Genomic DNA, 27,542 nt, shown 5'->3' with positions numbered 1-27,542 from the left:
TTTAATTTATTTTATGACAAAACGGGTCTTAAAACACTGTATGCCATTGGCTAGGGCAAGACTTTAGGCCCAGTGCCCTAGTAAATGCATTATTTGTATCTAAGTATGCAATAGCACAGATTTACTACTTAATTCACCTTTCATTAAAATACAAGAATGCCTAAAACATGATGGAATTTACTGTATGTTCTAAAAGACAACCATTTACATCTATGCATGTCAAACCTGTAAAAATAAATAGGATTTCATCATTGCTGTAAAAATAAAATAAAAAAAAGGTTGTAACCATCTTGATATGTATATTCCCAATACAATTCAAATGCATCTTTCCAATACTTACACCTTTACTCAACTCTGCAGGCAGCCTCTAGTAATGTCTCCAACAGTTAAAATGATTCTAAAGGCAGGTCATCTTTTTATCCAAATGCATTCCCTGCTTGAATTATTGCACTCACTCCAACGATCGTGCCGATACCTCCCATGTGTTTTGAACACCGTTTTCGTATGCGGGCGCTACTCAAGTATGCATTCGCTTCTGCGCGCAAGCTTGTCCGAACGGGGCGCTTTAAAATTATTATTATTTCTTTTACTAGATTTTATTTATTTTTACACCGTTTTACATTTTTTTTTTTAAATTCGGTCACTTTTATTCCTATTACAAGGAATGTAAACATCCCTTGTATTAGAAAAAAGAATGACAGGTCCTCTTAAATATGAGATATGGGGTCAAAAAGACCTCAGATCTCATATTTAGACTAAAATTCAATAATAAAAAAAAAAAATTGTCATTTGAAAAAAAATTACAAAAATAAATTGTCCCTTTAAGATTTATGGGCGGAAGTGACATTTTGACATCGCTTCCGCCCTGCTATGGTCTGGATATGGGTGGGGGTCATCTTGCCCTCACCCGTATCCATGCCCAGCACGAGGAAGGACCCGATCGCCTCCGGTGCTGCCGACGGCTCAGGTAAGCGACAGAGGGCGCGGGAGAGGGGCGGGGGGCCCCTCTCCCGCTGCCAATGGTGATTTCATGGCGAATCCGCCGCAGAGACCAACATTAACATTTACAGGACCGCCGCCTGAAGGGATGGATACCTTGGTTGTGGCAGCAGCTGCTGCCGTTACCGAGAGATCCCTTTTCAAACTAAGGACGTATATAGTGGTGCGGCGGTCCTTAAGAGGTCCTTAAGAGGTTAAAGTAATAGTAGTAGTGTTACTCCCTGACCTCCCTATATACTTACCCTAGTACAATCATGATCCGGCGCTGTGCCTGCTGGCAGCAGCGCTGGCTTCTTTCTCTCTTCGCAGGACACAGAGGCAACAGAAAGAGCTACTGGCTCCTGTTACTGTCAATCACATTCTGTGAGGAGGGATCAAGGGGTGGGGCTGGGCTGTGTGCATCTATGGATGCACACAGCCCAGCTGGGGAGCAAATGGCTTGCTATGAGGGCACACATAGAAGTGGAGGAGATGGGAGCACCAGCGGGCGACCCCAGTAGAGTAGGTTTGGGGCTGTGCAATACCACAGCATAAAGGAAGTATATAATGTTGTTTTAATTAAAAATATAACATTTACTACTGCTTTAAGTACAATTTATTGTACTTATTTTGGGAACCATACCCGGGATTTTGGGTGTCCAACCACCTGGTCCTCTAAGGATTTCAGAGTCTCATATCCCCCCACTTCTTATAAACATGGGTATCATACCTTGCTGAGTTTAGCGTTCTGGTCTTCTAATAGAAGAATATCTTCTTCCATCTTTTTCAGCTTGGATTCAGTTGTAACTTTTTCCAGTTGCAGTTTCTGTCGGGCTGCCTCTTCTTCTTCTAATTGTTCCTCTAAATCCTGAAAAAAAAAAAAAAACATCCACAGTGAGGTTATAAAACAAACTAAAGTTATCTGACCTTTTTAGTTTAATGCATTTCAATTAGGAATGAGCACAATTCAATGGGGATCGAATAGCTTTCTTTATGATATCTAGAAATACTTCTGATACCACTAGAGTGCATGATACACAAGGTCTGGTTTATGGTTATATAGTGGAAAAAAGTGAGAAATAAAAAAGCCAAAAAACAAAACAAAGTGGGCACCCATGCATATCGTCAGCCCAGTGCAGAATGCCTACAGGCTGCGAATACCATCTGCTGACAAGTGTGCCCACAAGCTGCTTCAGAAATACACAACACATTTTAATAGAGTTTCACCCAGACCTTCCATCCACTGCATGGGCAGACAATTATTTTCTTCTGGCTCAACCACAACAATAAGCCTTGATGAAAGGCTTAACCTAAAATGTGCTGGCCGATTACACCGTTTTTGTCTGACCTTTTATCGAATATAGATTTGTTATTTGTAGACTTTAAAACAATGCCACCCCCTCACTATTAGGTGGGAATGTGAAGAAGATTAGGGATCCAGCACCATTTATCCATTTCTACAAGTACCCACAGTGTATAGATAACTGAAAAGCCGAGTACACATGATCAGTCCATCCGATGAGAACGGTCTGAAGGACCATTGTCGTCGGTTAACCGATGAAGCTGACTGATGGTCCGTCGCGCCCACACACCATAGGTTAAATAACCGATCGTGTCAGAACGCGGTGACGTAAAACACAACGACGTGCTGAAAAAAACAAATTTCAATGCTTCCAAGCATGCGTCGACTTGATTCTGAGCATCCGTGGATTTTTAACCGATGGTTGTGCCTACTAACGATCGGTTTTGACCTATCGGTTAGGAATCCATCGGTTAAATTTAAAGCAAGTTTTCTTTTTTTTAACCAATGGTTAAATAACCTATGGGGCCTACACATGATCGGTTTTGACCGATGAAAACGGTCCATCAGGCCGTTGTCTTCTGTTTAACCTATCGTTGTTTACGAGGCCAAAAAGCCACACAGGGCCAGACCAAGGGAGGAGATGTCAGAGGGAGCTTATAGGCTGCCCCTTGATGTTTCTTTCCAACAAAAGGTTAAGCGAGAAAAAAATAAAAAAATAATAATAATAATAATAATAATATGTCAATACAAGGGTATAGTGACTGGGGTCAATTCACTAAGCGATAAATACCACATGCATTTTTTGAGTTAAAATGACTATTATGGTATTTATCTCAAAAGTAGTCAATTCACTTCAAAAATGTGTTATTTACAGAATGCGTAAAATATTTATGTTTCGCGATATTTTGCGCTTACATTTTGTGTTATTTTTTATGTTTTTTGGCATTTTTTTTTTTTTTGCAGGCTAACACTGCACCCGAAGCAACAGATAGTGTGAAGCTATGAAAACATTCCTGGGTGTTTTCATTCACAAATAACGATCTCCCTCTGATGAAATGTTACAATTTATTTTCATTTCTGAGCTCAGAGGAGAACATTTTCACACTGATACATTGTATAATTTTTTATTTCCTGACCAGTGCAGTGTTCCTCTAATTGCTATTTTGTGAATCTCTAAAATACCGTCAGCAAACACTAGGTGATTAAAACACACACAGATATGTTATTTGTGAATTTACTTTAATGATTTATGTCATATTTTTTGCGGTATTTATCTCAAATTCAATATTTTACTTTGATTAATTTACTTTTATTATCCAATGCGATATTTCTGAAATATTTGTCTCGTGACCTTTACATCGCATGTGAATTGACCGAAGAGTCACTTTAAAGCATGAGAATTTACAGGCACCAGCCCTCCTTCTATGCTGTGGCTGAATATCAGGACATTCTGACATGCCAGAAGTCACAGATTCCAGGGAGACAACCTATTTTATTGATGCAAGTTGGAGAAGGGGGGGGGGGGCTGACATTCCTTCTAAAGGCTTTCTTTTTATCAATTGACAATTTATTTACAGTAAATCTATCATACATGTAATATGTAGACTGCCCTAATTGGCCTCTTTTTGAAATTGCTAGTTGCCTGGTAGACATGTGTAATTTGTTTTGGTCCGAATAAAAATTTGTAAACATTTTTGGCTATTAGGAGATTTGGATACATAATATAGTAACGAATAGTAACGCATTTCCAGTTTATACCAGGCCCTTTCGGGTCTGGTATAGATTTTAAGGGGAACCTCACACTACAATAGAAAAAAAAAAAAAAAACGTCCCCTGAAGGGTCCCCTTCAAAAAATCCATACTAGACCCTTATCTGAGCATGCAGCCTGGCAGGTCAGGAAGTGGGGGAGGGGTGAGTGAGTGCCCCCCCTTCCCCCAAACCATACCAGGCTGCATGCCCTCAACATGGGTGTGTGGATTCTTTTGGGCAGGAGGACTCTTCCCGACAACCCTGGGCTGTGGTTGTCGGGGTCAGCAGGTGGGGGGCTTATCTGAATCTGGAAACCCCCTTTAACAAGGCCCCCCTATGTGAATGGGTATCGGATACACCATACTCATTCACCAAAAAAGTGACGGGTGACGTAATGCAAGTCAGAAAAAAGAAAGAAAACGTTATCCCTATACATAAGTGTGCACAGCCAATTGCATAAGGGTGTGCACCCTAAAGCTCAAAAACACATGCATATGTGTGTATATATGCCACCAGCACATTCATCTCCCTGCCGACACAGTGAAAGAGAAGCGCATAAGCACGTTTCTTATGGTCAGAGAGTCGGTAAGAGGGAGTTCTTTTCTATGTTCTTGTTGGCACACAGAGTGATAATGTGCATGGGGTGATTAGGGCGTGGCCAGGCACATTCAGCACACCCTGTGCGCACATCTAGGTCTCTATACATGTTTTGGGTAAGGATTCAGAAAGTATTGAGGTGAAAGCATCATTAGGACAGCTAACCTATACTGTATAGATTACTTCTTCTTATATATTACTTTGATTACATGTGAAAGAGCAGCTCTTGAACAGGTACCATTGAAATCCACCTTCACCCCTTTTCTTTACTTGCTCTGGAAGCAAAGCCATGTATGAGAAGCCAAGGATAACAAACAAATATGAAACTTCCTCCAGCAGCATCACGTAGCAAAACAGCACTGTTTTCAGCGTGGAATATTAAGAGCCTAGATAATATAATATACTGTATGTAGGGTATAGAGCAGGGGTGCCCAACTTTTTGAAGAGCAAGGGCCACTTAAGTGACTTGATAACCGGTTGCAAGTCCCAATGAGCAGAGCGGGTGGATGGCAGCCCACTCGGCTCTATAGAGCAACGCTGTATCCTGGCCTAGGCCAACAAGGCCCAGGCCTAGGACAGCACTTTGCAGGGAGTCCCCGCCGGCTTGCGCTACACTATTAGTGTAATGTAAGCTGCTTCTAATTTTGACTGTCCTATCATCCTGGACCACAAACCTTTCTCACTGTGCTATATGTTTTATGCTGCATTTTTGGCATGGTTCAGAAATTTGTGCTTAAAGTAGAACTATAAGCCACACTTTTTTTTTTGGATAGAGTAAGTGAGGGTTAGAGCCCCTGTCAGTTAATTTTTTACCATCCCTGACCCATTGCAGAGATTTTCCTTCACTTCCTGCCCCATAGCCAAACAGGAAATGAGAGGAAATCTATGCAAATTAAAGGAATCCAATGCCCCCCCTCCCCCAGGCCATAAGAACTATGGCCTGGGGGAGGGGTGGGTCATATTTACATTAGGGAGTGCACGAGTTCAGTCAGGCCTAGGGCAGCACAAATCCTAAATACACTACTGCTAAAGAGCCCACTCTACTCTCAGCACACCAAACTCGCAGGTAATAGAAATCTACGGCTCAGTGCAGGTAACCCACAGGTGCAATTCTCTGTACCTGTGGATCAGTTTGAAAGCAGCCCAGTAACCACTGCAGAACAGATATGCCCATATATACACTGTGATTCTAGTAATAAACGTACCTTTAATAACAGTATTCTATTCTATTTTATTCTATCCCAGAGCGGGAGGTCGCGGGCAACATCAGAGGGCTCCGCGGGCCACGTGTGGCCCCTGGGCCACTGGTTGGGCACCCCTGGTATAGAGCAAATGATAATGCCAACACATTACCTGCACATGAGTCTGCATCTTCTTCTTCTCATTTTGCATCTGCAAGTTCCGCTCTTCCTCTTCCTCCACACGGGACTCCAAATCATGTAATATTTCCTCTAGCTCCTGTTTCTTTGCTGCAAGTCTAGCTCTCATCTCTTCAGCCTCTGCAAACAGCTCAGTCTCTGCTTGCAACTGTTCTGCCAAAATCGACTTTTCTTCCGCCAACTGGAAACAGAGAATACAAAGTTAAAGTATCATATCATCCTACAAAATATAACTGGTAATGTGAAAATCCATAGGTAATAAGTCACAGGTCCATAAGTAATTTTCACTAGTTTCACACTGGTAGATGGAAAAAAGGAAAAAAATAATCTGTATTTTGTGCTCCCAAAAGCCAGAAACCTTTTTTTATTTTGCCTCCTTCCAACTAAGGGATTAACTTCTCTGACAACATGCTGAACAAAAAAAAAATGTGTAAGATGTAAACACGTATCATGAAATTTTAGCTGGGCACATATATCTGTAGTGTTTTTATCTCTCTCTTGAAAGCACTGTGTCCCATAGCCATCTCCTGCTCCGTTCCTTTGTTATCGGCCTGATAACTTGACGAGCTCTCTGAGACAGGAGATAGAAGTGTGTGTCAGGGAGGTTGCTATTAATAGATTAGCAGACTGCTCAACTATTCACAGGCAACCTTTGCATGTATGTGTGCCTTTCCACCAATCAGCTGTCTCCTAGTATCTAGCAATAATCCACTCCTACAGGGGAATGAGGAAGTGAAAAATCTAACAGGACGAGCACTTTCTAAACAGTATTCAAAGTTGAAGACAGCAGATATACACGTAAAACGTACGCAGGGAGATTTGTTTCATCTCTGTGTATCATCTGAGGCTGGCCACTTCACTGGCTATATGTGAAGGTTTACATCCACTTTAATTTAAAATGTATAAAATGGCAAAATATATAACTTTCATGTAAAAAAAAAATGAACAATCTATTTACTGCTTGGAATATAATGAGTTAAAAGGAAAAAAAAAAAATCAGGAGCTCAAGTCACAACACTACCAGCTGGAGTACATGCAGACGTGCTCTTTAGAATTAGAGGTTGTAAACCTTTGTGTTTTTTCACCTTAATGCATCCTATGCATTAAGATAAAAAAACACCTTGCAGTGTCTGGCCCCCCAGCCCCCCGTTTTATTCAGCTGAGCCCCAAATTTTTGTGGACGCGATCCCGCATCGCTCTCTCCACGGATTCTCGGCTCTTCATTGGATAGATTGATAGCCATTGGCTCCCGCTGCTGTCCATCAAATCCAATGACGCAGGTGGCAGGAGCGGGGCCGAGTCATACACTCGGCGGCTATGGACACCGAGTGTATGACACCGGAGCGCGCCCGCAAGGTAACCTCCTCGGGAGAGAGCTTCCTAGACAGGGTTATCTATTGCGGGGAGGAGCCGAGAGAGCCACCGTGGGACCCCAGAACAGGTAGATTGGAGCCACTCTGTGCAAAATGCACTGCACCGTGGAGGTAAGTATAACATGTTTGTTATTTTTATTTATTTTTTAAGCACTTAACCCCCGGACCATATTGCTGGTCAAAGACCAGGCCACTTTTTGCGATTCAGCACTGCGTCACTTTAAATGACAATTGCGCGGTCGTGCGACGTGGCTCCCAAACAAAATTGGCGTCCTTTTTTTCCCACAAATAGAGATTTTCTTTGAGTCGCCTGAGGAGTCGCCCCAGTGTGAACCAGCTCTTACAACCACTTAAAGTTGGGAGATTTGCTCAATATGTCAACACTTAAGGGAGCTGCGGTGGCTCAATGCGATTGGCACTGCGCTGACAAGCCATTCACCTCTGCAGCTAGGGGTTCGGATCACGCTCTCGGCTACATGTGAATTGAGTTTGGTGGTCTCAGCCCGGCTCCCGGTGGGTGTGCTATGCGAGGTAAGCCTGCGCTTAGTACGCCCACCCCCCTCCCACAAAAACCACCACACCTACACACGCACTCGAAATTGGGTTAACATGCACGCACTTTGACCACGCGGTCTCTAAAAAGAGAGGCGAAGGACTAATGGGGCTGGTTGAGCAGGCTAGATCCTCTCACTCCCTTATAGGGAGTCCCTCTGCCGTTGGGCTTCAAAGCGGAGCAGGTAGGGCGGGCTGTGTGGGAGGACCCCCTCCCACACCCGCCATTGCCACCCGGGGCATGGAGAAAGGTGGCAGATTGCCTCTGGGGGACTCCTCTACTCCCAACTCCTGCAGTCTGGCTCCTCTCTCGAGTACACGCACAAAATACACTTTAAAAAAAAAAAAAAATGTCAACACTGACGTGGTTGTAATGACCTTACCTGCTGGTATTTGCTTCCCATATCCTTTAGGTCTTGTTCGGCCTTCGTCTGGTTATCTTTCACCTTCTGCAGTTCCACTACCTTGGCCTGCATTACTTCATCCTGTCGGGTTACTTGTAACAAGGGCTTCACCTGACAAAATAATCATAGTTTGTATTAGACATTTCTTTAATGGTTTAAGAAATAATATTTACATCACATATAACACTCAGTCACACCATTGTTCAAAATTCAATGCATATGAGAAAAAATGCAGTTAATGTACAAGGCAACTGTCTCAACATTAAAAAAAATGTATGCCAAAGTGTGCCTCTTCAATATTTTTGGAATATCCATTTTATTGTCTCATTGTACTGCTTACATTATAGATACTGATTAATAAAAGTATGATGCAGTGTGAAGGCCTAAATAACTGGATATACTTTGAATCAATTGTTTAGGTAGGTCACAACAAGGTGGGCATCAAGTAGAACAGCAGAAGCCTGTTATCTAGAATAAATGTGGGTTGGAGGTAATGATGATATACAATATCTGTGCTACAAAAGCAATTGGGTATAAATCTTAGGAATCCAAGCCTGCCTGCTAGATACATTCAGCATAAGTTGGGTCAGGACGGGGTAGCACTTGTTTTCCCTCCCCAACAAGTACGGAGGGTATAAAAATGAAATACATTTAACTCAATAGCACCAGATTAATCCGCAGCATAAAAGCCATAAGAAAAACAATTTAACGCATCACTATAGTATACCTTGGTAAAGAGTCTCCACCACTGCCAATGTCTTAGCTTGAGGTATGCAGCACAGTTCCTCTGCACCACCTTCAAAGCACTCATTTGTTGCTGTTTCTTTATAAAAGCTCTATAAAAAAAATAAGTTTTGTGTATTTATGTGGGGAAATGTAAGAATTTCATATAAACACCAAACATTAAACACAAAGGGGACTATTTATAAAGAAAAAAAATTCTTTGGGAATGTGTCAGCGATCCTGCAAAAGTCACAAACAATACCCATAAAGCTTAAAATTCACCTTCTAAAACATGTTACAACAATATTCAGGATGTAACATTTAACATGTTATGAATGGACCAAACGAGCAAATGAAATCCAGGTGGAGATACCAAAGACTGTATATTGACTGAAAGGACACCCAGCAACTCACTTCCTAGCAAGGTATCCTCTGGCAGCAGCTTGGAAGAGTACAATGATGTCTGTAATCTTCAGATCTCTCTCCTCTTCCAGATGAGCCAGCACTCCAGCACGGAAGAATATTTTACTCTGTCCAATGCGAAAAAGATTGGGGTCTAGTTCCAAAGCTTTGATCTAGGATTCCAAAAAAAGGGGAAGGAACAACATGTATAAACATTAGAAATCAGATATTCATTACAAAAAACAATGAAAAAGCAGTCTACTGTTGCTGGCTTCTGAAGGATTTATTCATGCTGGCTGCTAGGAGATCTATTGTTGCTGGTGGGGGGATATATAGTTGCTGAAATTGATCTATTCACACTGATGATGCTATATTGTTGCGGGGGATCTATTGTTGCCAAGGAAGTTTTTGGGAAATCTATTGTTGCTGCTGGGGGGTCTATAGTTGCGGAGGTGGACTTATTATTTATTGCTTGGGTGTCTATTGTTGGTAGGGAATCTATTGTTAATGGTTTGATCTATTGTTGTTGAAGGAATCTATTGTGGCTGGGAGTGGGTCTATTGTTGCCTATTGCAGGGGATCTATATTACTACTTTTCTTGTGATCGTTAACACATTTCACACAAATCAATACTTGGTTGTGTATTCTCTAACCGAGAGGAGGGTTGAGGGTGGACTAAGGGACAATGGGTAGGGGGCGGAGACAAGGGGTTACTCAGAAGTTGGGAGTACATGTACCTATTCTCTGGAGGAAAAAAAAGCCCTAAATACATCTATTTAAACATCGTAAATACAAAAAGACTAAAATAAAATGAATGAACTATGTTGCTGTGCTGCAGATATTAAGATTCTACTCCAAAATGCCATAAAACAGGTTTAATGAACAAGGCAATGGTAAAGGTAGTCCAACCATTTAGAACCTAACTGACCTGAATACAGTAAAGTGAAATCCGTCCCTATAATGACTACCCTAATATGCATGTAGTACCCTCTAGTTGTGCTAGGTGTGTACAGATAGATTTTGTTAGGGTAGGTAAATGTAAGCAGGCTTGACTGGTAGTCAAGCCTGTCAGTTTTGATTCTGGGTTGGCAGGAAGCCAGGAAGGGCTGGGTGACTCACAGAGGCAGCATCACCGAGACCTCTCCTTCTATAACATGCTAGAATCTTCTGGAAAGGAAGGAGGAGAGGAGAGGTGGGGTTGCCGGAAGTATTCTGAGGATTGGCAGGGGGCAGGCCCCCTCAATTACCCTGGGTCAGCCCAACTGGGGAGGAGTTGTTCCGGTGGAAGATGAAGTGTTAGGCTGTCGGGGCCTGTCGGGGGGCCTTTGAGGGCACTTCCCAGTCTAGGTCTGTTAAGCTGTCAAGAATTAACTGTAAAGTTCTGGCACACTTCTCCCGCATCTTCCTACAGTAATAAACATTGAAAAAACAATATGCCCATTGGCAACACCAACACTTTTTTTTCCTCCAGTATTACCAGTCAGTCCCTTTTCGTTAAACTTTGATATGTGAGCATATGGATGTCAAATAATAAATATCGTCATAAATGGCTAAATGAATATACAAATAAAATATACAAATTCTTACCATTATTGCGCAAGCTTGTTTTCCATCCATAAATCCTTTGGGAATAGCATTTGGAGTCAAAATCTCATATCTAAATTTAAGAACAGATTTTATTGTTTGTTAGTGTCACAAGAAGAACTGGATTCTCAGGCATCGTGCACCAGGAATATAACTATTTGTCCATACTAGTATGCTATGTACTTTCAATGGGCCCGCATAGTATGTGAGCCAAGTCTTGGTAATCTTGTTGGTAGGAGATCGGATTGTGTAAATCCATTGTGGGAAGCTTCTGGAATACATACAAGATCTCAATGTACTCATTTGTATGGGTGAGGACTACCATAGATTAGAGTAGAGAGTGTGCGGATGCATCTTGACCCTGATGTATGCCCTTCATTTATAACTAAAATATTACAGGTACTAATATTTTACAAATTCCATCAAGATTTCTTTTGTTGGGAGACCACGCTTACCTTTGCCTGAACTCCTGGAAGATGATTCTGTTTGGGAAGCCTTGTCTACAAATACGGATTCCCTCCAGAACTCCATTACAGCGCAACTGGTCAAGGACTAGGTGAGGCTCCAATTTTCCAGCCTAATTAGGAGATGTGTCAATTAATACACAGCTATACATGAGTCATTATATTATCTGTTTTTTAACTGTAACTTTGAACTTACATTCATTTTAAGGACCCATTCATACCTGTCTGCTGTAGTGCATTAGGTTAGGGCAGCCCATTTGTTTTGATTTGGCTGCCAGTGTACCAGAGCAGACAGAAATATGCACCTGCACCTTTTTTTCTGACACAGCACATCACAAAGCAAGCTCAGTACATTAAGGTGCAACACAAGTTCACTGTAAAGTTGTGTGAGGCCTTGTACACACGACCGAGAAACTGGACGGGCAAAACACGTCGAGTTCCTTGTTAGGCTGTCGAGGAACTCGTCAAGCCAATTTTCTCCATTCCCGTCTAGGAAATAGAGAACATGCTCTCTTTTTGGCTCGTCGAGTTTCTCGACAGTTTCCTCGACGAAAATGTACACACGACCGGTTTCCTCGGCAAAAAAATATCTCCCAGCAAGTTTCTTGCTGGTTTTTGCCGAGAAACTTGGTCGTGTGTACGAGGCCTTAGGGTTCCATTCATAATGAAATGTGTGTAACTGCAACATAAAAGGTGTGAGGTCCCCCTCATAGCTTTCATGGTCAATTCTTGGCCCTCCTCAATGAACCTTGATATTGATCATTGAGGTTGGGTTGGGTGGAAGGAAGCAATCCATCACCTACAGAAGCTATGAAAAAAATGAAAGCCTACGTTCACTTTAAACAATAAAATAAAATCAGCACAGGGGAGATAACTTCAATGGAATGTGTCCCTTGTGCTGCTGTTTTCCCCTTTCGCAGAAATCTTCCAAGTCCCCCCCTGCCGCCACCATTTTCTGGTGTTGCATGGGGTTAATGCAGTGTTTCTCAATTCCAGTCCTCAGGCCCCCCCAACAGGTCAGGTTTTCAGGATTTCCCTCAGATGAAAAGGCTGTGGTGATTACTAAGGCAGTGAAACTGATCAAATCACCTGTGCAAAATAATGGAAATCCTGAAAACCTGACCTGTTGGGGGGGCCTGAGGACTGGAATTGAGAAACACTGGGTTAATGGAACTAAGGAGCTGTGACAGACTCTCATTAAAGAGTGCCCAACTATGCCTACCCAAAGCACTAATGAAACAGGATCTATGAATGGAGAAAGGGCGAATGATTGAAAGGTCTATCCCTTCTGTTCATAGGTCACATTTCACTCGTATAACCTGTAGTGTGTTCTACACACAGAAAAATAAACATATTATTTGCAATTTTAAATTACACCTAAAAACCTAAAATGAAAATTTGTATTACATATTGTACATTTCTGTGTACAGTGGAAATGTCTTACTCTTTTTTCATGGTTGGGAATGATGCATCGGACAAAGTTGGGGTTGGTGTTTCTTAGTGTAGACATCAGCTTGGCCAGCGATTCTTTGTAGAGCTGCCCCACAGTGCGGAACATTCCTTTCTTTGTCTTGTATGACGAGCCAAATGTCATGTCAGCCATACCACTCATCTGGTCAAGTCCCACAATTCTATCCACTGTGGATGAAATAAATAGAAGTGAGATTCGGACATAACACACAAATCTGCTCACTAAGTGATATCCTAAACTATCAATCATATTCAGCCATGACCTGACCAGGCTGCTTATCAGAGCGGGCAGAACAAGAAAAATGGCAGATTGGTGGCTATGGCTTACTGATGTAGGTTACCTTATTGAATGAATGTGATAGTGAGTAAATATAAAACTATGGTATTGCTAGAATGCTAAAAAGGAATCAGATAAAGTACTCTACAAATACTGCACACAGTGGCACAAAGGCAACAAACATGAGATTACCTAACACGTTACTTAGGAATATAAATATGAGAGCCTAAATAAAGGTCTAGATGCTTATGGGACATATACAGGGATCTACTTACCTCTGAGTATTAAAGTGAATCAGTTTTGTACTCTGAATTAGTTTTTGAAGCATACAGATATATTGTACTTGTAAAGAATGTTTAGTGGCAAATGGCAAATTAGAATTACAGTTGGAGGAAACATCTACCTAACAAGATGGCCAACTTCTTTAAAGGCAGTTTAGTATTTATGAGGAAAATAAGTAATCAGCCGCTGCCAGATATTAAAATGGGTTTTGGCCTCTGCTAATAAATCAGCATATTTTCTTCTCTTCTTTCATTTATATCACTCAGGATGTGTATACAAAGCCATAATTTTATATTATTTGTTTTCTCTTTGAAAAGAGAAGAGAATGGTTGAGACCCCTGACGGATTTAGTTTTTTTCTGTCTGTATTTCATCCAGGAGATGCCCCTTTATTTCCTGTCCAAGAAACAGAAAGAAAGCAGATCTCTCCAAACAAGGGGGTATCGCCTATTATTTGTAACCAGATCAGGTTTAATTAATATATATATATATATATATATATATATATATATATATATATATATATATATATATATATTGTATTTATCGGCGTATAACGCGCACTTTTTTCCCCTTAAAATCAGGGGAAAATCGTGGGTGCGCGTTATACTCCGATCCTGTCTTTGTCGGCTGTCTCAGAGCACCGCCGACAAAGACAGACAAAGGCCGAGCGTACTGGGCACTCGGCTAGGCTCGGCCACGCTTGGCTCCGCCCGCAGCCACGCGAGAGGAGCCGAACACACCGGAAATCCGGCTCTGCACAGCTCGACCGAGGCGCCAAACTCAAACAGACGGACGCCGGACAAGGCCGCCGATAGACGCCGGGCAAGACAGCAGACGGACACCAACAAGGCTGGATGGACCCCGCGCAAGGCCGCAGACGGACGCCGGACAAGGCCGCCGATAGACGCCGGGCAAGACAGCAGACGGACACCAACAAGGCTGGATGGACCCCGCGCAAGGCCGCAGACGGACGCCGGACAAGGCCGCCGATAGACGCCGGGCAAGACAGCAGACGGACACCGACAATGCTGAACGGACCCCGCACAAGGCCGCAGACGGACGCCGGACAAGGCTTGTAAGTTTTTTCCTTAAACTTCCCTTCTAAACTTGGGGTGCGCGTTATACGCCGGCGCACGCTATATCCCGATAAATATGGTATATATTATATACCTGCTGCTATGATAATGGGTGTATCTACCTTGTGTGCAATATCAATAAGTATGCAATATGTCTAAACTCAACATGTGATAATTTCATAAATATACAAATAATCTACAATTCACTAGTGCAGGTAAAGTAATAATGAGTCCTTGTTAGATCCTCAAGATCTTCAATATCTTAATACAATCCATAGATTCTATAAGTCCAAATAAAGTGCTGATAGTGCCTTCAAAAGCGTGGGATCAGGTTTGCTTATTGGAAGATTTTCCCTCACCTTCTGTTCCCAGAAAAAACATTTTGAGTTTCCTATCATCTTATGTACTGAAGACACAGGCGACAATAGAAACCTGACAGGGGTTCTCACCCCTTACAATCTTATCCAAAGTTATGGCTTTATATACACCTAAATAAAGTGTGAGCCAAAGGAAATATACTATAGATGAAAAAGGCTTAATATTATAGACAAAGCAATACACTTAACATGTAAGGCATAAGGAACCTTTCTTCAATATGGTTGTCTTTGTGAATATATTTGCCACAATTGCCCAAATATGAATGAATGATACAATTCCATTGTGGAGAACTAATCGCTGCTTCTTCCATAATGGTTTTGTAAGAGAAGCAGACCTCTCCTGGGTAGAATGAAAACTTCTAGACAAAGGGCACATTCCAACATTTGCTTTCATCATACATGGCTGTATTTACAGCACACTGCTAGGTAAGCTCATGGGAAAAAAGTATAAAAGAATATTTTTAAGTACTGATTTTATTTACTACAGCTTGCACTGTAAATGAATAAATAAGGCCACTTACACCAACGGAGTGCACATGTCTAATGGCTTCTTTGTATGACTGCAGAAGTAATGTCTGAGACAGAAGACTGTACTACCGTATATAGCAGCTAAACTCTGGGATAGCATGCATATGCATAAATTATACACTAGATGGTGCTAGTAAGCTGGACAGTTTGGTTGTATATTTGCAATCTATGCCTTTATTGTCAATTGGCGTCTCATACCATTTGTCCTCCATATAATATATCCTTAATTCATGAAAGGCAGGCTACATTTAAAAAAAAAATACATTTATAGCTCATTAACAGATGTCAAGTGTAAGACTGCATATATTTGATTTTTTACATAAGACATCCACAAATCAATATTTTTGTACTGTACGGCTCTAATGAATACAATTACACGTCTGTTCTCCTTGCAAGAGAACAAATATCCAACTCAATAAGGTGAATGGGTGTTTGTATAGAACGCTTCCAGCCTTTCGGAGACAAATTAGAAGGGGCAACAGAAATAATCCATGAAATCATATTAGCAGCTAGCTGAACCATATTAAAGGGGATACATGAAGGCTTTGTATTTGTTTTCTTTTTTAAGGTTAGGAATGAAAAAATACATTCTAGAACATTTTTTTTCCTAGGGAAACGTGAAATACTGCATACTGAAATAATTGCACATAAGATTATACAGAACTATCTACTTATTTAAGGCCAACATGGCGGATGCCTTAAAATGAGACCCTTGAGAATTTAGGATAAACCAGAGACCACTCTATCATTGCCTATAGTGCCCCCTGCTCTGGACAGGGGTTATAAATAGCATTCCAGTGCTCAGGAATGACATAAGCAAGCTCCGTCTGAATGCTGATGACATCATCACAATACTCTTGCTGGGAACACTTACTCTCCATGGGGCTTAGGCACCTTTCTGAACTGTGCAGAGCCAGGACAAGGGGTGGGCAGAAGGGACACTGTGGTATCATGTGAGGAGGGGGGCACCACAAGGAAATGGGGGGGGGGATGTGGAGGGTGGCAGGGGATAAGAATTGTTCTAGGAGGGGAAATTAGGGGTGGGTGCTAGGAATGGTAATTTAGAGTTATTTTCTTTTGGGATGGGGGAGGATGATTTGTGCCAGAAGGGGGGATTCAGGGGGCTTGTGCTAGAAGAGGTGATAAGGTAGAGAGAGAGAGAAATTTGTGCTAGGAGGGGACATTTTTTTGGGGGGTGGGGAACCTGCGCTCCCGATTTGTGTTGGGAGGAGAGATGGGGAGAATGATTTGTGCCAGGAGGGGGGATTTGGGAGGTGTATGCTACAAGAGGTGATATGGTAGAGAGGGAGGGAATTTGTGCTAGGAGGGGAAATTCCTTTTTTTTGGGGGGGGGGGGGACAACTTGTGCTTGTAGGGATGATTAAAGGGTATTCGTGCAAGGAGGGGACATTTGGGGGGAGGATTTGTGCTATGAGGGAGATTGGGGGAAGTTTGTTCTGGGAGGGGGAATTTGGAGTGGGGGGAGAGGATTTGTGCTTGGGGGGTAAATTTGAGGTGTAGAGGATTTGTGGTAGGAGAGTGATTATCTCTTTTGGGAGGGGGGTGGTCGTGCCAGGTGGATTTGGAGGGAGAGAGGATTAGAGGTGGGATGGGGCCAAAGATTTGTGCTGGCAGGGAGGATATCAGCAGGGGGCAGATTTGTACTGGCAGAAGGAAGAATTTATGCTTATGTGGTAGGCATGCAGATTAGTGCTCAATTTATTTTTTGTGGGGGGAACTTGTCCCCCCACTGGTACTGTGTGTAGGTTACAGGTTACACTCCTAATATGCATAGGTGCTAGATTAACAGATAAGCATTGCAATGTTACACTTGATATCTCAGTGAGATTAGCGATAACAATGTATCCACTTTAAAATCAGCATATTTTATTGTATTTTAAGCTTTGATTATATATAGCGTGCCCTGAATAATGCTTTTTAAGGCTCAATAAAGCAGAACAAGAACAGACAAAGCTGAAGATGAGACAGAAATGATACAAGCAAGCCATTGTAACACAGCATGCTATATTATAAAACTGACATAGAACCGAGAAACCTACTTTCACCTGGGCCTTGGGGCAGCACAGCGTAGGTGTCAAAGAAATAAACCGCCTGAATATTCTGGATATCTGAAGGAATGCAGCATGGCAGTGTAGGGAAGGGACATTGTGCGGAGTGGCAATATTTGTCATATGGTAATTTAAATGTGACCAAACCATTGACAGAAAATGACAGGTTTAATATTATTTCGTTGGCAGAACATTAAGTAATAAAAATTAAAATACAAATTAAAGTGTATAACAAAGCAAGTAATATGTCATAAAGTAATGTTTAACAAGTGTGAATACAATGAATTGGTGATATAGGGTTATATGCGGAAGGAAAAGCAAAGCAAGGGAGAAAGAATAGTAAAGAATAGGTTAGATAGAGAATTCAGAAGCACATTAGTTGCATGTATCTAATATAACAAACATACAGCACTGTTAAGAAAATTACAGAGTTAATATACAGGCGGTCCCCGGGTTACAAACAAGACAGGGACTGTAGGTTTGTTGTTAAGTAGAATCTGTTTGTAATTTTGAACTGGTACATTTTGTAAGTGTAGCTCCAGGAAAAACATCTATTTTTAAGCTTTTTGGAAAACATAGAGAAGGGTTATCACCCCTGTAACATTTGTTTTGCTGTCTGTGCCCCTGTTCAGAAGATTTCACCTCACTTTCTGTCCCAATGATAATTGGATTTTGAAAATTTGGGGTTATTAGGGAAACAATGATTGGTGATAAAGCATCAGTGGAGACACATTTTTCCCATATTAACTCTTACAGGAGAGAATTTCCCTTCCTAGGGGTAGATTTCCTCTCACTTCCTGTTGTCTCCTTCCGTTTGTAAGTCGGATGTTTTTAAGTAGGGGACCGCCTGTATACCAAAATTAGATTATACCAATCATATACTGAAACAGAAAAAGACAAAGGGCCAGATCCACTGAGTGAGTACGCCGGCGTATCTACTGATACGCTGGCGTTCTTTCAAATTTAAAACAAGATACGACGGCTTCTGGGTTAGATCCGACAGGTGTACGTCTTCGTATGCCTTCGGATCTAAGATGCAATACTTCGGCATCCGCTGGGTGGCGTTCACGTCATTTTCCGCGTCGGGTATGCAAATGAGCTATTTCCGGCCGTCGCATTCTCTTACATCGTCTCTAGTCGGCTTTTCCCGGCGTATAGTTAAAAATGCTTTTTTGCGGCGTATAGTTAGATTTGCCATGTTAAGTATGGCCGTTGTTCCCGCGTCGAAATTTGAATTTTTTCTTTTTTTTGCGCAAGTCGTCCGTGAATCGGGATAGACGTAAGTCACGTCCAAGTTTAAAAAATTACGTCTTTGCGACGTCATTTCGCGCAATGCACGGCGGGAAATTTAGGGACGGCGCATGCGCAGTTCTTTCGGCGCTGGGACGCGCTTCATTTAAATGAAACACGCCCCCTAATCGCCGATTTGAATTCCGTGCCGTTACGCCGCTTGAGATAAACTACGCCGCCATAACTTACGGCGCAAATTCTTTGGGGATTCGAACCGGCCTAATGTAAGTTACAGCGGCGTAGTGTATCTCACATACGCTGCGCCGATCTATTTGTATGTGAATCTACCCCAAAGTGTATGGGAACTGTCAACTATCAGTGATGGTGGCTCAGGGATTCAGTGCCTGCAGTGGAATATTTGCTTTGTGTCTTCTAAGGATTCAACTGAAATGTAATTTATACAATGCCATTGGTTTATCTAACAATTATCCTCATATCTGTGCTGATTGACGGAAGGTCTCCCTCAAGGTTATGACATTTCAAAATGCCATGCTTGTCCATATTTTGTTTGGACCTTGAGTACACAAACTGAGCTTTGCATTTTTCGGTTGGGTCTCATCCAGTTAGAGTTATGATGAAAATCATAGCAAGTGATTAGAAATATTTTATTAGTTTGACAAAATTGAAAGCTAAATGCTGATTTTGTATTGATTATTGTGGGCTGCAGTAATTGTTACTTTAAAACTTGGTTATCCTTTAGAAGGCAAGATGCTGACTAAAGCTTTTATGCCCTGTACACACAATCGTTTTTTCTGTCGGAATAAACTGTGACTGTTTTTTCCCGACGGAATTCTGCTCAAGCTGTCTTGCATACACACGGTCACACCAAATTCCGACCATCAAAAATGCAGTGACGTACAACACTACGACGAGCTGAGAAAAATTAAGTTCAATGCTTCCGAGAATGCGTCGACTTGATTCTGAGCATGCGTGGTATTTTCTCAGTCGGAGGGCCATACAGACGAACAAAACTTCCGATAGAAAAAAAGAGAACATGTTCTCTTTCTAAGTCTGTCGGAGTTTCCAATGAATAAAGTCCGATGGGGCATACACACCAGTCGGAATATCCGATGAAAACATTTTTTATCCTACCATTACCTTTGAGGTGCTGGCTTTGGATAACCGGTGAAGGACCGTGGAGGTGGTGGAGTCAGTGGTATCCTGAGTAGTGGCCCCAATCTGATGATTTCTGTGCTGTTCATCTCTTATCAATTGGAGATCATTACTGTTTGGTAAGGGAACTGGCTATGAGGCAATTTTGGATTCTAACGCCCCGTACACATGATCGGATTTCCCATCAGAATAAACTCTGATGGGTTTTTCCGACGGAATTCCGCTCAAGCTTTCTTGGATACACACGGACACACCAAATTCTGTCCTTCGAAAACGAGGTGATGTACAACACTACGACGAGCCTAGAATAATGAAGTTCAATGCTTCCAAGCATGCGTGTTTTTTTCTCCATCGGAATTCCATACAGACGAACAGAATTCCTGATAGAATTTTTTTCCGTTTCTTTCTCTTTCTAACCCAGTCGTAATTTATGACGGAAAAAGTCCGATGGGGCATACACATGGTCGGAATATCCGATGAAAAAACTCTGTCTGACTTTTTCCATCTGAAAAACGTGTACGCGGCATTACACGTGAACTTTCATCATTTTCAAAATTTCATACTTGGACTTTTAAGCATAAGTGAATTATATGTTATGGGACTGCTATTTTATCATTTGATCTGATTTGATGCACATTGTTTATTATGGTTTAATATGAGTTGACCTTATTTTTATCACACACATATTTTTGTATTGATCACTACAGAGATATTGGTTTTGCGCACCCTTTAAAGTAATTTTCTTTGCAATTCCTTTGAGTATGGAACAAAATTGCAAAAATCATATAACATATACAACTGGGGCACAAGCTATTTTGCAATATATAAGCACAGAAAAAATTGTGCGCTTAGTGCAAAAGGAGATAATGCAGCATTACCTTGTTTTTCACTAAGCGCACAATTTTTTCTGTGCTTATATATTACAAAATAGCTTGTGCCCCAGTTGTATACGTTATATGATTTTTGCACAATTTACATGAAAGTGGAGTTACCCTTTAATGTTTAAAGGCCAACGCCACCTTTTGCAACATGTTACACCCATATTTAGGATATAACATGTATGTTGTAATATGTTGCTAAGCAACCCTCCACCCCAGGGCGCCCTGAACTTAGCCTTTAAAGAGGTTTTCATCTTAAATGGAAACCCCCACCTACAGTTAATCCCTTCCATTTAGCTGCTTGAAGATGAAACCTGAAACTGCCACTACTTGTTCCAGTAAAACAACAGATGTGGGAGTGTTAAGCTTCTCTGAGCATGTGCTTAATTGAAAAATGAAAAAAGTTTTCGATTTTTTTTTCCGGGCATCCTCTATAAAATATGCCGGTCTCTAACTTAACCTTTTAAACCCAACATATCTACCTAGAACATCTTTGTCTCTTCCCATAGCTGGTCTTGTGAACCCCAGCAAACTTCAAACCTGGCTACACTAACTTTGCCAAGACACTTTGAGAAGTCCCCCAAGACACTCTGGGAAGTTCACCCCCATCTTGCAAAGGATTACACACACCTTAGAGGTCCATGGGAAGACATACATTGGTAAATAGGATATGGGTAATTTGCCAAACGATAAATTCTCTGGTTACAGCATCACTTTAAAGTAAGCTGTTTGTTATAGTACATACAAAAATTAAGACTTTGTGGTTGCAGTGCAGCGAACAGTATTTGATAATGTCATTAAATTACACAACGGAAAAGTAATACTCTGCAATTTTTGTTTTTATAAATGAATAATACAGTATATGGACTAGAACACTATACCAATCCATACAAGATACATGTTTTTTAGTGACTGGCTCACATCTACCATTCTTTCCTTAACATTTCTCCTTCACTCACCATCTTTCCAGAGCTCTCCTGTAAATTTGTCTGTGCTCTGATGAAGGAGAGTGGCCACATTATCATTCAAAGGGTCCATGTTCTTCATCAACCATTCATCTGCTTTATAGTCCACCTGTTAAAAGCCCAGAACAATCATAAAATAAGCAGACATGTACACCATTATCACAGAGCAGACCTGTAATCTTCAGGACACTGCACGCTGGAAACAAGCAACAACCCCAGTAAACCTCAAATTTGGCCTTTGTAATGAGGACATATGCAATGAAGAAGCACAAAGCGTGCTGTAAAAATATACAACGAATGCCAAGAAATGGTATCCGTGTGTATTATGCATAAATCTAAGTGGAGATCTAAGAGTGGAGTGGAAGAATTATACAAGAAAAAGTATATGGTCCGGATTCACAAAGCACTTACGCCAACGTATCTCGAGATGTGCCACGTAAGTGTAAATATGCGCCGTCGTATCTATGCGCCGTGCCCATAAACTGAGATACGCCTGAAAATAGGCTTCATCCGACCGACGTAACTTTCCTAAGCCGGCGTACCGTGGGCGCATATTTACTCTGGCCACAAGTGGCGCTCCCATTGATTTCCTATTCAAATATGGAAATGAGGGAGATACGTCGATTCATGAACGTACTTGCGCCCGGCGCATAATATACGCGGTTTGCGTAAGTCGTACGTCCGGCGTAAAGTTATTCCCCATATATGAGGCGCAACTCATGCTAAGGTATGGACCAGGGAACACAGCTGTCGTATTTTATGTCGTTTACGTAGTACGTGAATAGGACTGGGCGTAGGTTACGTTCACGTCGTAGGCAGTGATCTGTCGTATCTTAGGGAGTAGTTCCGATGTGATTCTGAGCATGCGCACTGGGATACGCATGCGCCGTTCGTTTTAAGTACTTGTATGGCACTCGGCCCATCATTTGCATGGGGTCACGCCTCATTAGCATGGCTCACGCCCACTTCCACCTACAACGGCTTACGCCGAGGGAACCCAGCACAGTTTGGGAGGCAAGTGCTTTGTGAACTCGGTGCTTGCCTCTCTGCGCTACGTCGGCGTAGCGTATATTAGATACGCTACGCCGGCATAAATATGCGCCAATGTATGTGAATCCGGGCCTATGTGTATATATATATATATATATATATATATATATATATATATATATATATATATATATATATATATATATATATATATATATATATATATATATATATAGAGAGAGAGAGAGAGCGAGAGAGAGAGAGAGAGAGAGAGAGAGCGAGATAATAAATCTATAACATAAATTAAACATTTACTAAAACTGGATAGTGCGAAATCTGGTGCAACTCTGCATGGTAGCCAATCAGTATCTTACATCAGCTTTTCCAATTAAGCTTTGACGAAAAAATCTGGAAGCTGATTGGTTTCTATGCAGAGCTGCAACGGATTTTGCACTCTCCAGTACACATTTCCACCGATTATTACATAATTTAAATTGTATTTAAACCCAAGATTTGTTTTTATATATATTGCAAATTGCCATTGATGTTGTGACTGAATTTGTTTTCTTTTATTCAGAACTTTTTTTTTATGTTATTTTGCACAGTAGCACACACCCTGTCCTACAATGACAACACTCAAGCAGTGTCGCCACCCTTCGCACTTTAGCGACAGAAGACCTCTCTCTTTTTTCAGCCCCATAACATAGGTTTGAGGTGTTTTGAATTTCAGAGACTCATTTCATAGGGCTGATAACAATGCTTAAGGATTTCAGTAATGCACAGGCAAGAAGTTACATGCTTTCTAGATTTCTGGCAGAATCAACAAGTATTTATGTGCAATTATCAAACAGATGTAACAAAACAGGTTTAATGGTAAAGCGCCGCGCAAACTGTTGGCGCTATATAAATCCTGTATAATAATAATAATAATAATGTCCGTGTTTGCATCTTCAGTATACCCAATATTGGGAACTGTGATGTTAGACTACAAGGAGAGCATGGTCCCTCTTTTTACCTACCCACATATATTACCCGTTGCGCCTTGACCTACTTTATAAAAAGGTAACAAATAAAGGCCTCAGTATGCTTTACAATACAGCCATAGCCCATGACAATATGACTCACCTTGCCAGCATAGTGGATTATACTCAGATCAGCCTTGTCTCGCAGTTGTCTAGGCTTCTGGAATTTAGGATGGGTGCCAAGTTCTTGGATAACCTTCTCCACAAAACTTTTATCAGTGGCTTTGGGGAACCAGCATTCTTCATCCAGCAAGGACAGGACACCTGGAGGATTGGCCTGAAAGCAAGAACAAGGACATTAATCTCAGAATGTTCTTTTATTTGTTTGCTTTTTGTTATTTATCAAGCAGTTTTACTGCGTCCTGTGTGGTTTTCAGGAAAACTCAACTCCGCTAAACTCTATATTCTTCTTTTCAGCTATGGATCAGCCCGTTTCTAGAATGGGGACTGAACTCTGAACTATGTTCTATTATTTCCAAGGTGGGCTGCATGAATAGTACACTGTAAGGATGAGCTCCGGCGTGTTCGCATAGAACACGTGCAGAGCCCGCCAGGAAGTCGGCACCCGCGCTGCGCTAATCACAGCCAGGCAGACATTTCCCGATCTCTGCAGCCGAGCATCGGACAATGTCTGCCTGGCTGTGATTAGCGCAGTGCGGGTGCCGACTTCCTGGCGGGCTCTGCACGTGTTCTATGCGAACACGCCGGAGCTCATCCTTAGTACACTGTATGTTCACACCATGGTTCTGAACACTAACACAGATTTCTTTAGATATATTTTTGAGTGGTTGGCAATCAAGGTTGCAAAACATTGCGTAGTTTATAAATGTGAGAGCCTTCTCCACTCTACGTTTTTTTCTATTGTTTGATTCCTTGTTGGGGATCAGTTTTATCACTTTCTGTCCTAACAGGAAGCAAAGGGAAATTTCCCCAAAAGGGACACAGTCAGTTTTGATTAGCATATGGCTATAAGGTTGTACTCTTGCACAGCAACTGCATGGCAATATTAGAAAACTGTGAGGGATTTTGCAGCTAACAGTTGACTACTAAGCATCCAAAACCTTATTATCAAAGAAAATAAATATATATTTTATAATATCCATATTGAGTCTTGCTTTGAAATCTTCATCCCCCCTTCATAGTCCACCTCAACTTTGTTCACGTGATCTTTGCCATGGTTGAAGTTATAGGATAACAGCTAATGGAATATTTTGAGTATCATCTCATCAGTTCCTTTGCTGGAAAGCAGTTTTGTCTCAGTAACAAAGCAATAAGATTCCAGCTTCTGTACATATTAACCAAGCATGATAACGATGGTAACGGTCAAAGATTTACAGAGGGGCTCACCTGAGGTTGGAATGTTTGTAGGTATATCTATAAAACTGGATAACAGCTAGGGACTTTCCTTTGTTGGTGGACCTAATAAAGTTACGCAGATAGAAGTGACAAAAAGTAGAAGAGAAAATTCTTCTCACCGGTCTCTCGATGAGATCAATGCAAGGCTGCAAATCCAGGCCAAAATCAATGAAGTTCCACTCAATGCCTTCCCGCTGGTATTCCTCTTGTTCCAGAATGAACATGGTGTGGTTGAAGAGCTGCTGCAGTTTCTCATTTGTGTAATTAATACAAAGCTGTTCAAATGAGTTCAGCTGCAAAAATAATAATAATATGTCAGAAATGAATTATTATATTATTAATATGTATATCATATTATGAAACCAAACTTTAATATTGTGCTACATTAGAAAACTAGGTGAGGCACAATGTGAAATGACATCAAAAATGCAGATTTGTATCACAGCATCCATGGTAAAGGAAAGTACTGAATGATAAGAACTTAAACACCTCAATACAGGGCACTTAAACCCCCTTCCTGCCAAGGCCATTTTTCAGCTTTCAGCGCTGTCACACTTTAAATGACAATTGCGCGGTCATGCTACACTGTAACCATGTAAAATTTGTTATCATTTTCTTCACACAAATAGAGATTTCTTTTGGTGGCATTTAATCGCTTTTCTTAGTTTCTGTCAGTAAATGTTGCAAATAAGTAATTTTTCTCCTTCACTGATGAGGAGGCACAAATTTGCCACACTTATGGGCACTGTAAGTGGCACTGATATGCGGCAACGGTGGGTGGGTGGCACTGGGCACAGATAGGTGGCACTGGTGGGCAGCAGTGATGGGCAGCACTAATAGCCAGCACTGACTAACATCACTTGTGGGCACTGATTGCTGGCACTTTTGGGCACTGGTTGCTGGTACTTTTGGGCACTGGTTGACACTGATTGCTGGCAGGGTTGGGCAATCATTGCTGGCACTGGTGGGCACTTAATTGTAATCAGGGCACCGATGATCAGTGCCCCGATTACATACCTAGCTGTCCCCTGTGTGGAGATGCCGCTGATCGGCTCTCCTCTCCTCACACACTGTCAGTGTGAGGCGAGGAGAGCCGATTACTGGCATCTCCGTGTTTACATGTGACCAGATGTGATTGGTCACAACCGATCACATGGTTAAAGAGCCGCGGCCATGTCTTTTCACACAGATCAAGGTCGCGTTGTGTCCTAGCAACACGGCGCGGCCACAATCGCCGCGCTGCGTGGCCCGGGGGGCGTGCAAGAGCGGTCGTTCTGGGTGGCCTTCATTTGAAGTCCACCCAGAATGAGAGCCGCACTGCCCAGCCGCCATTGGACGGTGATAGGGCGGCAAGTGGTTAAAGTAATTTTAAACCCTCAGTTTATAAGCACTTGCAGCAGCTGATTTCATCACTTACAGACTATACAGCTTCTTTATATTTTAAATACTTGAATATGTTCCAGTTTAAAGTGATTCTAAAAATGTTTTCTTTAAAGTAACAAACATGTCATACTTACCTTATCTGTGCAATCCTCCTCTTCTCAGGTCCCCTGCTGGTCCTAGCTCCTCCCCTCACCAAAAGCCCCTACAGTGAGCTGGGGGGAGACTGCGCATGGCAAGTTGTTTTTTTACCTTATGAATAGAATGCATTAAATGTAAAAAAATGTGCCCAACAATTGCGTACAAGATAGTGGGTGCATCATGCCTGCCTTTTGTTGCACAAAGCCACAGATTTTAATTTTGCAACAATACAACCTTAAGCACTGTGTGGGCCAGCCGCCAGCGTTCTAACCACTGGTGTAACTAATACGTCGGGCAACAGCACAGCATCCTTATTTAAACTCCCCCCCCCTCTCTCTGTCAGTACTGGGCTACGTTAGCTTCATGGCGGAGAGAAAATGAGGGAGAAGAAATGCTGGAATGCCTAGACTGACGTTTAACATGGGAGTCTATGGAAGGGGTGCCTGGGTTTGAAAACTTGGTGCTCCACAGTCATAGGTCCCCCAGACAACAAACTTGTAGAGGAGAAATGGTGCTACATGTGTGCCACGTTTCGGGTCCAGGGGACCTACGACTGGCCGGTAATGGGGCCACCAAAGTCACCAGAGAAATTACTGTTTAACATGGGAGTCTAAGGAAGGGGTGCCCGGCTTTGAAAAAATCCATGCTCCCCGGCCGTAGGTCCCCCGGACAACAAACTTAGCACAAGTGTAGAGGTAGAGTGGGGCTACATGTGCACCTATGGTCGGCCGGTATTGGGTCCCCAAAGTCTGGGAGATCAGGTGCAAAAAGGCAACTCGAGTATAAGCCGAGGGGGGCATTTTCAGCACAAAAAAAT

General features: G+C 41.9%; 1 protein-coding gene across 2 annotated transcripts in view; it reads right to left on the bottom strand.

Moving 5' to 3' along the window:
• Window positions 1-27,542, bottom strand: part of LOC120915237 (myosin-10-like) — a 192,777-nt gene that overhangs the window by 47,400 nt on the left and 117,835 nt on the right. For both annotated transcript variants that reach the window (XM_040325581.1, XM_040325582.1), the window contains exons 14-24: window positions 25,324-25,497; window positions 23,952-24,125; window positions 21,831-21,945; window positions 12,954-13,147; window positions 11,501-11,622; window positions 11,049-11,118; window positions 9,474-9,634; window positions 9,064-9,172; window positions 8,316-8,447; window positions 5,982-6,188; window positions 1,709-1,846 (exon numbers count right to left, since the gene is read on the bottom strand). In XM_040325581.1, coding sequence (XP_040181515.1) covers window positions 1,709-1,846; window positions 5,982-6,188; window positions 8,316-8,447; window positions 9,064-9,172; window positions 9,474-9,634; window positions 11,049-11,118; window positions 11,501-11,622; window positions 12,954-13,147; window positions 21,831-21,945; window positions 23,952-24,125; window positions 25,324-25,497 — 1,596 coding nt within the window. The remainder of the gene's footprint in view (window positions 1-1,708; window positions 1,847-5,981; window positions 6,189-8,315; window positions 8,448-9,063; window positions 9,173-9,473; window positions 9,635-11,048; window positions 11,119-11,500; window positions 11,623-12,953; window positions 13,148-21,830; window positions 21,946-23,951; window positions 24,126-25,323; window positions 25,498-27,542) is intronic.

Source organism: Rana temporaria, chromosome 10 (assembly GCF_905171775.1).
Source record: "Rana temporaria chromosome 10, aRanTem1.1, whole genome shotgun sequence".
Lineage (NCBI taxonomy): Eukaryota > Metazoa > Chordata > Amphibia > Anura > Ranidae > Rana > Rana temporaria.
Note: the sequence above shows the minus strand (reverse complement) of the source record. Positions and strands in the feature narration are given on the sequence as shown.